Genomic DNA, 14,262 nt, shown 5'->3' with positions numbered 1-14,262 from the left:
CATGTCGACTCCTTTAAAAAGAGAAGAAGAAGAGACTCACCTGTCCTCCAGGTAAAGCCTCAGAGAAAAGAGCGTAAAATAAACTTCACAGAAGTCATTCATAAATGTTCATTATTTACAGATTATCATTATGATCATTATCATCATCAACATGTCACTCAGCTGAATAAATAAATAAATAAATACATAAAGGCAAAAGATGACTCTTTAAATAATTTAAGAATGAATGAAATAGTATTTAAATAAAAACAATAATCAGGACAGAGTTCATCATTTCTAAAGTGGTTCAGTCTCATTGATGTGCAGCATGTTGCATTGTGGGTAAAAAAAGTCCACAGCCAGGAGTTAAAGATTTAAAGCCTCATTCTGAGACAGAGAACGAAGGACAGTTCATCCCTCAGACCTGGTTCCTTAAGTAAACAGTGATCTGTGACCCACAATGCACCTCTCTACCAAGTTACATGAACATCAGGCCAAAGGTTTACCTGTAATCCTACCGACAAACAAACAGTTCTGTTCTGTAAAGTCACTTAGCTTTAGAGCCCCTCCCCCCCAGGTCCTGGACTCAGTGCCCCCCCCCCCCCCCCCATATCCTGGACTCAGTGCCCCCCCCCCCCCCCCATATCCTGGCCTCAGTGCCCCCTCCCCAGGTCCTGGCCTCAGTGCAGGTCTTTAAAGGGTTTGGGGTAGTTGAACATCAGATAATCCATGTAGTAGAAGTCGAAGGCCTTTTGTCTCTCGGTGGAGTTCAGCTGTGAGAAGTATCTCACTGTGATTCTGGAGGAAGTTCTCTCAGCTTGGGGGTTTCTGTCTTTGAAGTTGGGGAACGTGAGGTTCCTCGGTGCGCCAACGCTCCGCAGCAGGAAGTTGGCTTCTTCCTCCAGGTTCTCAAACTTCCCGATGAAGTTGTACCTGAGGAGACACGGGTTACACAGCTGGCTGACCGGCTCCCAGTGGATGTCCATCCCCACCGGCCGACGTACGTCCAGCAGGTACTGGACGAACTCCCTGAAGGTGACGCCGGCGCCGGTGCGCAGGGCGGCGCGTGTGGCATTGGCACGGTACCTGGAGATGATCGGGCGTCCGAACACCGGGTGGTAGTACGAGTTCGGACTCTCGAACTTGTCCCGAAACGCCGACACCAGGCGCTCGAAGGGTTCCCTGACGAACAGCACTTTGGTGTAGGAGCGGAGTCTCTCAGCGATGCCGACGCAGTCGTGGTTCTCCAGGCGTCGCAGGCGGTTGGCATAATGCGCCGCATCGTGAAGAATGTCGCGTGTGGTGGCGGCGCTGCCTCCCAACACCATCAGCACCCGCTTCCAGTTGGAGCAGCCGGCTTTGGGCACCTCACAGTACAGCAGCCGGGACCGGTCCTCCACGTAGACCCGGGAAACCTGCCGCTGAGAGACCGGCTGCTCGGTGACGCCCGGCTGGTATTTGGCACAAACGGCGGTCATCAGACGGCGCCGGGAAGCCTGATTGTCCGCCAGCTGCTGCTGGAGGTGTTGGTCCTCCTCTGCACCTGAAGGGGCGCCGGACGGGTTCAGGTTCCTCAGAAGCAACTTTCTGTGTCGTTTGGTCACCGGCTGTTTGGAGCCGACTGAGTCTTCAATCAACAGAGAGTCAGAGAGGAACTGGACTTCAGCCTGATCAGCTGCTGAAGTGAAGTCAGTCACCACATCCTGGAACCCAAAATAACCTTTCAACTTCAACTGTTGGTTCTCTGTGTTGTAATGATGGTTCTGTGTTGTTGTAATGATGGTTCTGTGTTGTTGTCATGATGGTTCTCTGTTGTTGTAATGATGGTTCTGTGTTGTTGTAATGATGGTTCTGTGTTGTTGTCATGATGGTTCTGTGTTGTTGTAATGATGGTTCTGTGTTGTTGTCATGATGGTTCTCTGTTGTTGTAATGATGGTTCTGTGTTGTTGTAATGATGGTTCTGTGTTGTTGTCATGATGGTTCTGTGTTGTTGTAATGATGGTTCTGTGTTGTTGTAATGATGGTTCTGTGTTGTTGTAATGATGGTTCTGTGTTGTTGTCATGATGGTTCTGTGTTGTTGTAATGATGGTTCTGTGTTGTTGTCATGATGGTTCTGTGTTGTTGTAATGATGGTTCTGTGTTGTTGTAATGATGGTTCTGTGTTGTTGTTATGATGGTTCTGTGTTGTTGTAATGATGGTTCTGTGTTGTTGTAATGATGGTTCTGTGTTGTTGTTATGATGGTTCTGTGTTGTTGTAATGATGGTTCTGTGTTGTTGTAATGATGGTTCTGTGTTGTTGTAATGATGGTTCTGTGTTGTTGTTATGATGGTTCTGTGTTGTTGTAATGATGGTTCTGTGTTGTTGTAATGATGGTTCTGTGTTGTTGTAATGATGGTTCTGTGTTGTTGTAATGATGGTTCTGTGTTGTTGTAATGATGGTTCTGTGTTGTTGTAATGATGGTTCTGTGTTGTTGTAATGATGGTTCTATGTGTTGGTTCTCTGTACCTTCTCATTGGTCCACCTTGGAGCCTCAAACATGCTCACACCTGCAGACGAGAGGAGTTAACAGCTGATCTGGAGCCAGTTTAACATTTACATCAAACGTCATCAGAGATTATTATGGTCTGGAGATCAGCAGAGGAGGATTGTGGGTAAGAGGTTGTAAAAATGAATGAGAAATGTCCTAATTTTTCTTTATTGATTCTTCCACTGATTGGTTTTTTAATTAACTGATTTAATGTTTATTCAATAAAATAGTATAAAATGTTTTTATTCTCTTAATACATTTATTTTAATCATCAGTTAGAACTTCAACGACTAGCCAATTAATTAATAAAATCAATAATCCATACAATTTAAAAGCAGGACTCAAACACACACGTACACAGGTACACACACACACACACACAGATCCAGATGGCCTCTCAGCAGCTTCCTGACTCTGAAGGTTATTTATTACCCAGACTGCACTTCACCGTGTTCTCAACACAAAGACAACAAAACAAACTGACTCATGACCGTCAGCTGATCGATATCACTATTGATTACTTTAATGAAGTTTGTGAGAACAACACACTGAACGGCACAAAGCAACGACACAAAGGATATATATATATATATATATATATATATATATATATATATAGATACTATTCAAATGTAGTTTTTGAGCTATTGTTTACAACAACATAATGATTTAATAAATACTGATAGATTGTTACATCTCAGTAGAATAAAGTCTGAATCTGCTCCACAGTATGAACTCATGAGCTGATGATAATAATGAGTTTGTGTGTTTCACATATCACACATGGATTCCTCAGAGACTCCACACACTCTGAGCTGTACAGGTGTGTTTACTGACTCCATACAGGAGCCATTAATTACCCAGCATGCCTCAGATCCACTGAGCTGCAGCACCGCTGAGGCTGCAGGGAATAAAGCGGTAATGATGAAGAGGCTGATCTGATCCTCATCACCATGAGAGACTTACCCAGAGGAGTAGGAAGGAGTTAGAAACACATGTGAGAACAAGGAGACATCTGAGAGAACTGGGAATACTGCTGTAATGTACTGTAATATACTGTTATCTGCAGTAATGTACTGTAATGTAATGTACTGTTATCTGCAGTAATGTACTGTAATGTACTGTTATGTACAGTACTGTACTGTAATGTAATGTACTGCTATCTGCAGTAATGTACTGTTATGTACAGCAGTGTAGCATTGTGTTAGCATTGTGTTAGCATTGTGATAGAATTGTGATAGACTTGTGTTAGCCTTACGTTAGCATTCTGTTAGCATTGCAGCCGCAGAGGAAGCATGAATCACAGACGAGACGCTGCAGCTGCTGCTGTCTGTTGATCTGACTCAGCAGGTTTATTTAAAGCGCTGCTGAACTCACAGATCTTTATGTTGAGGAGAAACCAGGTCCTCCTGCTCCACTAAACCTCCACGGTTCACTGGTCACAGGTCAGTCACATCCTGTTGATGGAGACACTTTGACTACATGTGAACCGATGCAACATAAAGCATCATGGGGGCTGTAGTTCCAAACCTCACAGCATGATTATCTAAAGAATAAGTAGAACATGAAGTGTTTTGGGAACCAGAACCAGGACTGATGTGGGCTCCACTGGACCACATCCCTCCGGTCTGATATCAGGAGTCTGTCTGAAGACAAACTCATGTTTCCTTCACTCCGTCCTCTGACAGTAGATCAGAACAGAAACACTTGAGCTGGTGGATCTTACGGGAACTGATTCTGTGTTTCTAACGTGTAGTGACTCAGTTACACCACAGGAGGGCTGAAGGAAGCTGCTCTCAGCTCGTCCTCATTAAAGCCTCAGACTAACAGTGATGTTAGCGTTAAAGCAGAGAACAGACTTCCTGTTGGAAGGTTTCTGAGTTTAGCTGCTGTTTGATGATGAGGAACATCTCCTCTCTGTTACATCTGTCTCCAGATGTTGACCCTCTGCTACAGTGACGAGAATACAACCAGAGCAAATGCTGCTTTCACATTCCTACATGTTGTTTGTTAAAATAAAGAGTAATAACGAAAGATAAAGAACAATAAAGAATAAAAAGAGTAACTGACTCAAAACAGCCACAAAGACACAAACTCATGATTTGTAGTCATTACAAACCAACATCCTGCTTCATTGCTGCTTTGTCCTTAAAGAAAGGTTTGAGTTTGTGTTCTCTCAGCTGATCACATGATCTACCAGCTGTGCTGTCAGAGAAACACACAGCGGAGCCGTGATGCTGATGAACCGGGACCAGGTGCACCGGAAAAAACAACCCAGAGGAATCAGGTTTCACTTACACACCTCTGAGTTCTTCTTTGTGTTCACATATCTGTGAGACAATGAGACACGAAGCTTCAACTAGAAACTTAGAGACAGAATAACGAGTCACTCGGGTTATTTATGGTCAGTGTGTGTGAGACACTAATTAAAGTGCACTGTTGAAGTGGGGAGGCGAGCGGTGACATGTTGTTGTTTGGACTGAAATAGGCCACACACCACAGACTAACCTTCATGTTACATTGAGTCACTTCAGATGATTTCATGTGCAGACACACCAAACCAAGCTGCTAAACATCTACACGGTGAAGGAGTTTCATATAATATCATTAATGAAACCAGCCACTTAAATGTGATTAGACTGTTAGAAAAGACGTGGGCTCCAGTTTCACAGCTTCAACTGAGAACATTGATTTAATTAAAGAACAGCCAGTAGATGATTCCAGCTGTGTGTAATCTCATTGGACACTTCTTCCACTCCACTCCGACTGGGATCAACGGTGAGTTAATCATTCAGGTTTTAGTGATACCTGATCATTTATGACAGAACGGAGGGAGATGAAGAAGAGGCCGTCTCTAGTTATAGTTTCTGCTTTAGTGGATCGGCTGAAAGGAAACCTTATATTAATCAATCTGGTACCTGATCTATTTATAACTTCAATCAATCGTGAGGAAGACAAAACAAACAGACAGCTTTAGTCTAACCTGATCCATGAAGTAAGACTTGAACTGTAGTCGGAGGTTTACAAACCTTTCAATGGGACACACACACACACACACACACACACGTAAAAGACCGTCCTACAGACCACCAGACTGCAAGACATGCAAAACTCTTTCAAAGAAAGTCATCGTAGAGGATGTGTGACTATGTCGTCATTTAGTGTCTCTTTGTGGTAGTTTTGAGTCTCTTTGTAGTTGTTTTGAGTCTCTGTGTGGTTGTTTTGAGTCTCTGTGTGGTTGTTTTGAGTCTCTTTGTAGTTGTTTTGAGTCTCTGTGGTTGTTTTGAGTCTCTGTGGTTGTTTTGAGTCTCTGTGGTTGTTTTGAGTCTCTGTGTGTTTGTTTTGAGTCTCTGTGGTTGTTTTGAGTCTCTGTGTGTTTGTTTTGAGTCTCTGTGGTTGTTTTGAGTCTCTGTGTTTGAGTCTCTGTGGTTGTTTTGAGTCTCTGTGGTTGTTTTGAGTCTCTGTGGTTGTTTTGAGTCTCTGTGGTTGTTTTGAGTCTCTGTGTGTTTGTTTTGAGTCTCTGTGGTTGTTTTGAGTCTCTGTGTTTGAGTCTCTGTGGTTGTTTTGAGTCTCTGTGTGTTTGTTTTGAGTCTCTGTGTGGTTGTTTTGAGTCTCTGTGGTTGTTTTGAGTCTCTGTGGTTGTTTTGAGTCTCTGTGTTTGAGTCTCTGTGGTTGTTTTGAGTCTCTGTATGTTTGTTTTGAGTCTCTGTGTGGTTGCTTTGAGTCTCTGTGGTTGTTTTGAGTCTCTGTGTGTTTGTTTTGAGTCTCTGTGTGTTTGTTTTGAGTCTGTGTGGTTGTTTTGAGTCTCTCTGTGGTTGTTTTGAGTATGTGTGGTTGTTCTGAGTCTCTGTGTGGTTGTTTTGAGTCTCTGTGGTTGTTCTGAGTCTCTGTGTGGTTGTTTTGAGTCTCTGTGGTTGTTCTGAGTCTCTGTGTGGTTGTTTTGAGTCTCTGTGGTTGTTTTGAGTCTCTCTGTGGTTGTTTTGAGTCTCTGTGTGGTTGTTTTGAGTCTCTCTGTGGTTGTTTTGAGTCTCTGTGGTTGTTTTGAGTCTCTTTGTAGTTGTTTTGAGTCTCTGTGGTTGTTTTGAGTCTCTTTGTAGTTGTTTTGAGTCTCTGTGGTTGTTTTGAGTCTCTTTGTGGTTGTTTTGAGTCTCTGTGTGGTTGTTTTCAGTCTCTGTACCTGGTTGGCCAGCTCAGTAATACATTACCTTATGTAATTACATTACATACCTAACCCCTACTCTTACTTACTTAGTCTGGTCAGATTTCACCACTTTGCGGCCCCCTGACTGTAAATGTATCTTCTGGCTGTGTGGCCCCACATGTGATTTGATTTGTTGGTAATAAATAAAACTCTTTGGTCTCTGCTGAGGTCAATATTCCTCTTAGAGTAATTTTCTGATGAATTGTGCAGCCGGAGTGTAAAGGTGATATCTTGTCATTATTTGATGACATTTTCATGTCCCTGGAAGGACGACTTTACTTCCGTCCTTGAGTTGGATGACACAGCTCATACATCATCACTCACAACCACAGACCTGCTACTGGATCAGAGGATATAAAACCTGATGACCATGTTTGTTCTGCATGCTGATCTCTGCAGACGAGGACCAAAGATGTAAAAGCTGCTGTTTAAGGAACAATTACAGGATTATTCAGCTTCAGATTACTGCAGATGTCTGACTTCACTCTGCCAAAGAAGTGCTGCTCAGGTGTAATCTCACATCTCAGATAGAAGTGGATGTCAGAAAATAGAAACGTACTTTAAACTGCTGCTGTTAGGTGTATTACTCTGAGCTGGAGATCAATGCTTCAAGCTCACAGTCACTCCTCATCAAGAGGCACCTTAAAGAAGTCTGGGGCTGACTACAGTATTGACCTCTGGACCTTCTCATCACTGTCGTTCTCCTGCAGCTGAACTCATGGTTGTTAGTTTTAACATCAGGGCCGACAGGTCTGATCATCTGTTTGGTTTTTATACTGAAATAGGAGCCTCTAAAACTACTAAACTATATACTACAGAGTCAGGAACACAGCCTCTGATCGGTGGACTAGTCGGGAACACAGCCTCTGATTGGTGGACTCGTCGGGAACACAGCCTCTGATTGGTGGACTCGTCGGGAACACAGCCTCTGATTGGTGGACTAGTCGGGAACACAGCTTCTGATTGGTGGACTAGTCGGGAACACAGCCTCTGATTGGTGGACTCGTCGGGAACACAGCCTCTGATTGGTGGACTAGTCGGGAACACAGCCTCTGATTGGTGGACTAGTCGGGAACACAGCCTCTGATTGGTGGACTCGTCGGGAACACAGCCTCTGATTGGTGGACTAGTCGGGAACACAGCCTCTGATTGGTGGACTAGTCGGGAACACAGCCTCTGATTGGTGGACTAGTCGGGAACACAGCCTCTGATTGGTGGACTAGTCGGGAACACAGCCTCTGATTGGTGGACTAGTCGGGAACACAGCCTCTGATTGGTGGACTAGTCGGGAACACAGCCTCTGATTGGTGGACTAGTCGGGAACACAGCTTCTGATTGGTGGACTAGTCGGGAACACAGCCTCTGATTGGTGGACTAGTCGGGAACACAGCTTCTGATTGGTGGACTAGTCGGGAACACAGCCTCTGATTGGTGGACTAGTCGGGAACACAGCCTCTGATTGGTGGACTCGTCGGGAACACAGCTTCTGATTGGTGGACTAGTCAGGCACACAGCCTCTGATTGGTGGACAGACTCAACCCAGGGCATCAGGAATAATAAATGTTTTCAACACGTAAAAATAGATTCTTAATCTAAGGAAACAATCACAACGGTTAGCTTCTTGGCTAACTCTCTCCCGTGCAGCGTCTCAGAGATACACACACCTGAAGCCTACAACATAGTAGGTTACAGGTTATACATCACGTGTATTTTAGCATTGTGAAGCTAATTGGTCCCTTTGGACCCTTGGTCAAAAGAAGAAGTAAAAAGTGGAGGAGGGGGAGGAGGCAGGTGTCTGTAGGTTTATCTGTGACATGTTTGAACTCCACTGATCCCAGTTCAGCCGCTGCCTGTTAGCAGCCAGCTGACCTCAGAGAGCACTGACCTGGGGTCTGCTGCAGGACCACCTGGGTCAGGTCCTGGAGGCGGACCAGCAGCAGCAGAGATCCGGCTCCCAGCAGCAGGAGGAACCAGAGGGAGCAGTAGAGGGAGCAGGGCGGCTTCTTCATGACCGACACAGCACAGTCCTGCAGCCTAGAGTCCACCAGGCTGACCCCAGATCAGCCACCGCAGGACAGCCTGAAGACACACAGGGAGGGCAGGTTAGACCTGCTAGAGATCTGACCTCTGATCAGCTCCATCACATTACCTCAGTGTGTTAATCACTATTGTTTCATGAACAGTCTCAGACTAACTGATGCACATATAGTGTGTGTGTGTGTGTGTGTGAGTGTGTGTGAGTGTGTGTGAGAGTGTGTGAGAGTGTGTTTCCATGAGGCCGTGCAGGAACATCTGCTTCTCCCTCAGCAGGTGAGACTCTAGTCGCTATGGAGATAAGCTACACAGGTACACACACACACACACTCACACACACACTCACACACACACACATACACACACACACACACACACACACACAGACAGACAGACAGAGCAGCCATGAACATTCTGACAATGATCGTCAGAGGGATTATTTAGCTGCTTCTACCTTTAATGTGTTACATTATTAGTAGTAGTATTAAATTAATAGTTATATGTATTTATATATATATATATATATATATATATATATATATATATATATATATATAAATATATAGTTCTTTCTACCCTGATTATGTTTACAGCTGTCTGCGGCTGCTTGCGGCTGTTTACACCTGCTTGCGTACTGCTTGTGGCTGCTTGCGGCTACTTGCGGCTGCTTACGGCTACTTGCGGCTGCTTGCGGCTGCTTACGGCTGCTAGCGATTGCTTGTGGCTGCTTGCGGCTGCTTGCGTACTGCTTGCGGCTGCTTACGGCTGCTTGCGGCTGCTTGCGGCTGCTTACGGCTGCTAGCGATTGCTTGTGGCTGCTTGCGGCTGCTTGCGTACTGCTTGCGGCTGCTTACGGCTGCTTGCGGCTGCTTACGGCTGCTAGCGATTGCTTGTGGCTGCTTGCGGCTGCTTGCGTACTGCTTGCGGCTGCTTACGGCTACTTGCGGCTGCTTACGGCTGCTTACGGCTGCTAGCGATTGCTTGTGGCTGCTTGCGGCTACTTGCGGCTGCTTACGGCTACTTGCGGCTGCTTGCGGCTGCTTACGGCTACTTGCGGCTGCTTACGGCTGCTTACGGCTGCTAGCGATTGCTTGCGGCTGTCTACGACTGTTTGCAGCTGTTATATATCATCACACTGTGGTGTTTGTTCTGTGGCTAGTGTTTACAGTTAGCTATCTCCCGGTAGCTAACTAGCTAGCTAAACTGTGAAACACATGCTGCAGAACAAACACCACAGGGTCTGTGTTCTGTTGTTACCTACGTACTGGAGATTTGTTTTTAGCGATGCTAGTGGGAAAACAATAATAATAACAACAACAACAACAATAATGATATGATGGAGCAGCCTGTGCTCTGCTGAGATGAATGTAGTTTGTAGGTCACCACACTTTAAACACATTAAAGGATCAGTCCGTCTCTTAATACGGACTTCCTGTCTGTGGCTCTCAGCTCAAAGCTCATTGGTTCCTACTGAAGTCTTAAATCTATGAACTTGAATCTCTGTGTCTGTGAGTGTTTTATCCAACGTTTCTCTGACTGAAACACAAAGATCCTGCTTTATGATCCCAGAGCAGATGAATATAGAAGAACCATAAACATAATGATGACTATAATCTATAAATAAGATGAGTTGATCAGCTCCAAACATTAATCCTTCATTCTCTGATGAGACTCTAATCTTATGGATATAAACTCCTCATCTCTCTCTGTTTTCATGTTTTCATGGTTCCATGTTGATCCTGAGCAGCTCAATACAGTCTCGTGTTATTTTTTATCATTTTAATATCTTTTAAATATCTTTTTCTTACACATTTACCAAAAATAAACAAGCCTTTCAAACAACTACAAATCCCAGGATGCATTTCACTATCAAAGAGCTTCACATTAAAGAGTACACGCTAACGTTTAAGTACATGTTCACTCAATCACAAGAGGTCCCTGAAGGTAACACGAGGTCACTGATTCATATGATCCATCATGACATTCATGTGTTCATTCCTGCTCCATAAAAAACCTTTAAACATGAAGAAGTAAAGTAGAACCTTCTGTCGATCAATGAAGAGAACACGTATCTCTGCAGGTAAAACACCTCGTATCTCCACCAATAATTTAAATATCTGAGCAGAAATAAAGACGCGGTGACATCATCTCTATTAAAAGTGATTGTTTCATGATGTTTAGACCTTTAAAAGACAAAACAACTGATCGATGAATCAAAAACAGAACGATAGTCAACATGATTGTGACGTGTTTAATATGACAACACAACTCACATTGATGAATCAAATCAATAATCTGATCGGATTACATGATGAAAACACCAGATCTGATTTAATTTATGTAGATATTCTTTAAATTAACTTTATTGACAACAGAACAGAACTGATTATTTCATAAGCTTTCAGTGCTTAATCAATAGTTAATCATTAAGGTTTAACGTTTCCTACTCTGTGTGTGTGTGTGTGTGTGTGTGTTGTGAGGTGTTCAGGACAGTAGGTTATTTTTAGCAGCGAGTAGAGAAATAATTCAGTACGATCACAGAGCAGCTCGTTCACCTCCCCTCTGACAGAGGAGAGCAAGCAGCAGATGGATCCTCTTCTTCCTCCTCCTCCTCGTCCTCCTCCTCCTCCTCATACAGAATACAGAAGACGAGATGATAATAAATGTTATTCTGTTCTTTATCTTCATCTCTCTCCTTTTATGGATCCACAGTAACTGGAGATATTGCCCCTAAACATGAATGATTCAACTCATCAGTTGAGACTTGAAACTGTTCAGTTCAACGTTGTTCTTGTTGAAATAACGAGGTTCACGCTCTTTATCTCATTATCTCTTTATCTCATTATCTCATTATCATAAAAACATCCTAGAGATTCAGACATCATCTCACAGGTAAACACCGTCAGAGATAATCATCACTTTTGGTTTATGGAAGAAGAATCATCTGAGTCTGACTGTCCTCTGTGGTAGTCAGGCTTCAGTCGGTGTCACCAGGTTACATGTTGCCATGACGACTCACAAACAAACTAACAACTGTAGTGTCTGGTAATCACGTCAACATGAGGTCATCCATCTTTATGTCAGCAACCTCAGTTTGATGAAAGGTAAAGTTGAACTTGTCCCGTCAAACATAAAACTACAATCAGACATGAAACTACAGTCAGACATAAAACTGGAACCAGGCATAAAACTACAATCAGACATAGAACTACAACCACACATACAACTACAGTCAGACATAAAACTACAACCATACATTAAACTACAATCAGACATAAAACTACATTCAGACATAAAACTACAATCAGACATAGAACTACAATCAGACATTAAACTACAGTCAGACAGTAAACTACAATCACACATTAAACTGGACTCATACATTAAACTACCAGCAGACAACAGATACCAACCATTAGATTTAAATATCCATCAAGTCAATATAACCTCACTTTAAGCTCCGTCACATGAGTCAAAATGTCAAAAACACACATTGTGTTCCCATAAAATATAATTTTAGATCATATAAGAAGAGGGTAATAACTGTAAAGAAAAATATAAATATAGAGAAATAATGAAAAATACACATCTAGAGAAATAGCGTCATGAAAGAGATAAAGAACTATATAAATATATATATATTAAATCTATAGAAGTAAAGAAATATACAAATACTAATCTGGAGAAATAAAGATATAAATGTAGATAAATAAATGTATATCTCATTTATATATTTGAGATATATATTTATATATATCTATATTATATAGATATATATAAATATATCTATTTATATAGATATATATAAATAAATATATTTATATAGATATATTTAAATAGATATATTTATAATATATAATATGTCTATATTATTATTATTACATATTATATAATATAAATATTTATAATATATAAATAATATAATAAATGGGCAAAAAGTAGCACAGACAACATAAATAGAACGTTACACTGGATCCCGGTCCCGGTTCCTCTCACCTGTGTGAGGACCAGCATGAGTTCACCGGTCCGTTAGAAAGTCTTCTTCTCCGGATCTGATCACCTCCGTCTCTCCGCGAGGAGGAACAATAACAGACCGACGTAAACCTCCGGAAGACCTTAAGAAGAAGAAACCGAGAGGAGAGAACCGGGAACCGGGAGGGAAAACGCCCAAAGTTACGGAGGACGGGGAGCAGAAGTGTGTGTGTGTGTGTGTGTGTGTGTTCACGAGCGAGAAGATACCGGAAGTTTAGCTGTGAAGCCTTCACAATAAACGTCCACAATTCAGTTTATACATTATTATTAGCGGAGTTTTCGGTTCTAATTAGGGCACGAGGACCTATTGTTCTTCTATTGTTTATTATTATTATCGCGTGTTTCGTCGCAAAAAGGAGGAGCATGGAATGCTGGGAATTTTGTTTAATTTGGCACACAAGCCAATTTGTGCGAACATTGCAGTCTGGTTGTGTTGTCCAGCTGCGGTATGAAGTATTGGCTCCATAGCGCCCCCTGCTGAGTAGCCCCAGCATCGGGGTTCACCTCGCTGTGTGACATGTGGGAGGATGTGGAACGTGATGGGACGGACTAAAAAGCCTTTTTCACTAAAACAAACAGGAAGTCAACAAGTTTCAAGGCGTCATACTTTAACGAACTCCTCCTCGAGATTGAACCCGATCCACTTCAGATGTGTTCAGTCTGCTCTGGAGAGCTTGGCAGTGAAAACGTACTCAAAGATCAAAAAGTTATCGAACTATGTATCCGTGGCGTGGAGGCATCGCCGCCAAACAGGAAGTTGTTGTAACTCGGCCGTACATTGTGTAATCTGCTCCAAATCTCTCCTATGTCGTAACATCGTGACTCAGAACACACATGAACATTCAGAATCACAGTAAAGATTGTAAGAAGTTGTTGAAGGGCGGCGACGTGGCGGTTCGACGAATTTCAATCCTTCGCCATGAACGAATAAACATGTAACTCGACTCCACATCATCAGATCTTTACCAGATTTCACGTGTTTGATGAGACTCCAGGCCTGAAGACATCTGCAGGACCATTTTTAATCATAGTTTGATGTTTTGTCGAACGCCGTTGCTGTGGCGATGCATTCTTCGCCATGAAGAACGAAGGTGTTTTTGAGGCGCTAAAAATGCTCAAAACATAACCAAACTTGTCAAACACATTTAAAATCCTGAATGTAGTTATCTAATGTGATTGTAATGCTACAGAGTGGCAAGTCGGCTCGATAGCGCCCCCTACAATATTTCGACGACAGGGATCCATAAACCCAACCGGAGGTCGGCCATTTTGAATTTTGTATGAATTTCAAGTGTTTTTTTGTAATTTCCAGGTGCTGTACTTTAACGAACTCCTCCGAGGAAATGAATCAGATCAGCTTAGAATTTGGTCAGAACAATCTAAAGACCTTAGTGATTAAAAGTTACTAAAAGCTTTAGGTTTTATTGAACAACGTTGACTTGGTGTGGCGGCCATTTTACATGGTTCACCATCATCCATCAAGC

At 42.8% G+C, this 14,262-nt stretch overlaps 1 protein-coding gene across 1 annotated transcript; it reads right to left on the bottom strand.

Moving 5' to 3' along the window:
* Positions 1–659: 659 nt before the first annotated feature.
* Positions 660–14,046, bottom strand: LOC306698927 (carbohydrate sulfotransferase 8-like; the record flags this gene model as incomplete). The annotated part of the gene is made up of 4 exons (XM_079163427.1): positions 660–1,682; positions 2,490–2,530; positions 8,598–8,761; positions 14,033–14,046. The coding sequence occupies 4 exons, from the start codon at positions 14,044–14,046 to the stop codon at positions 660–662; spliced, it is 1,242 nt and encodes a 413-aa protein (XP_079019553.1).
* Between the last annotated feature and the right edge of the window lie 216 nt (positions 14,047–14,262).

The sequence above is a fragment of the Pholis gunnellus genome (genome assembly GCF_910591455.1).
Source record: "Pholis gunnellus genome assembly, chromosome: 7".
Lineage (NCBI taxonomy): Eukaryota > Metazoa > Chordata > Actinopteri > Perciformes > Pholidae > Pholis > Pholis gunnellus.
The sequence above is the reverse complement of the archived record's forward strand: the minus strand, read 5'-3'. Positions and strand labels throughout refer to the sequence as shown.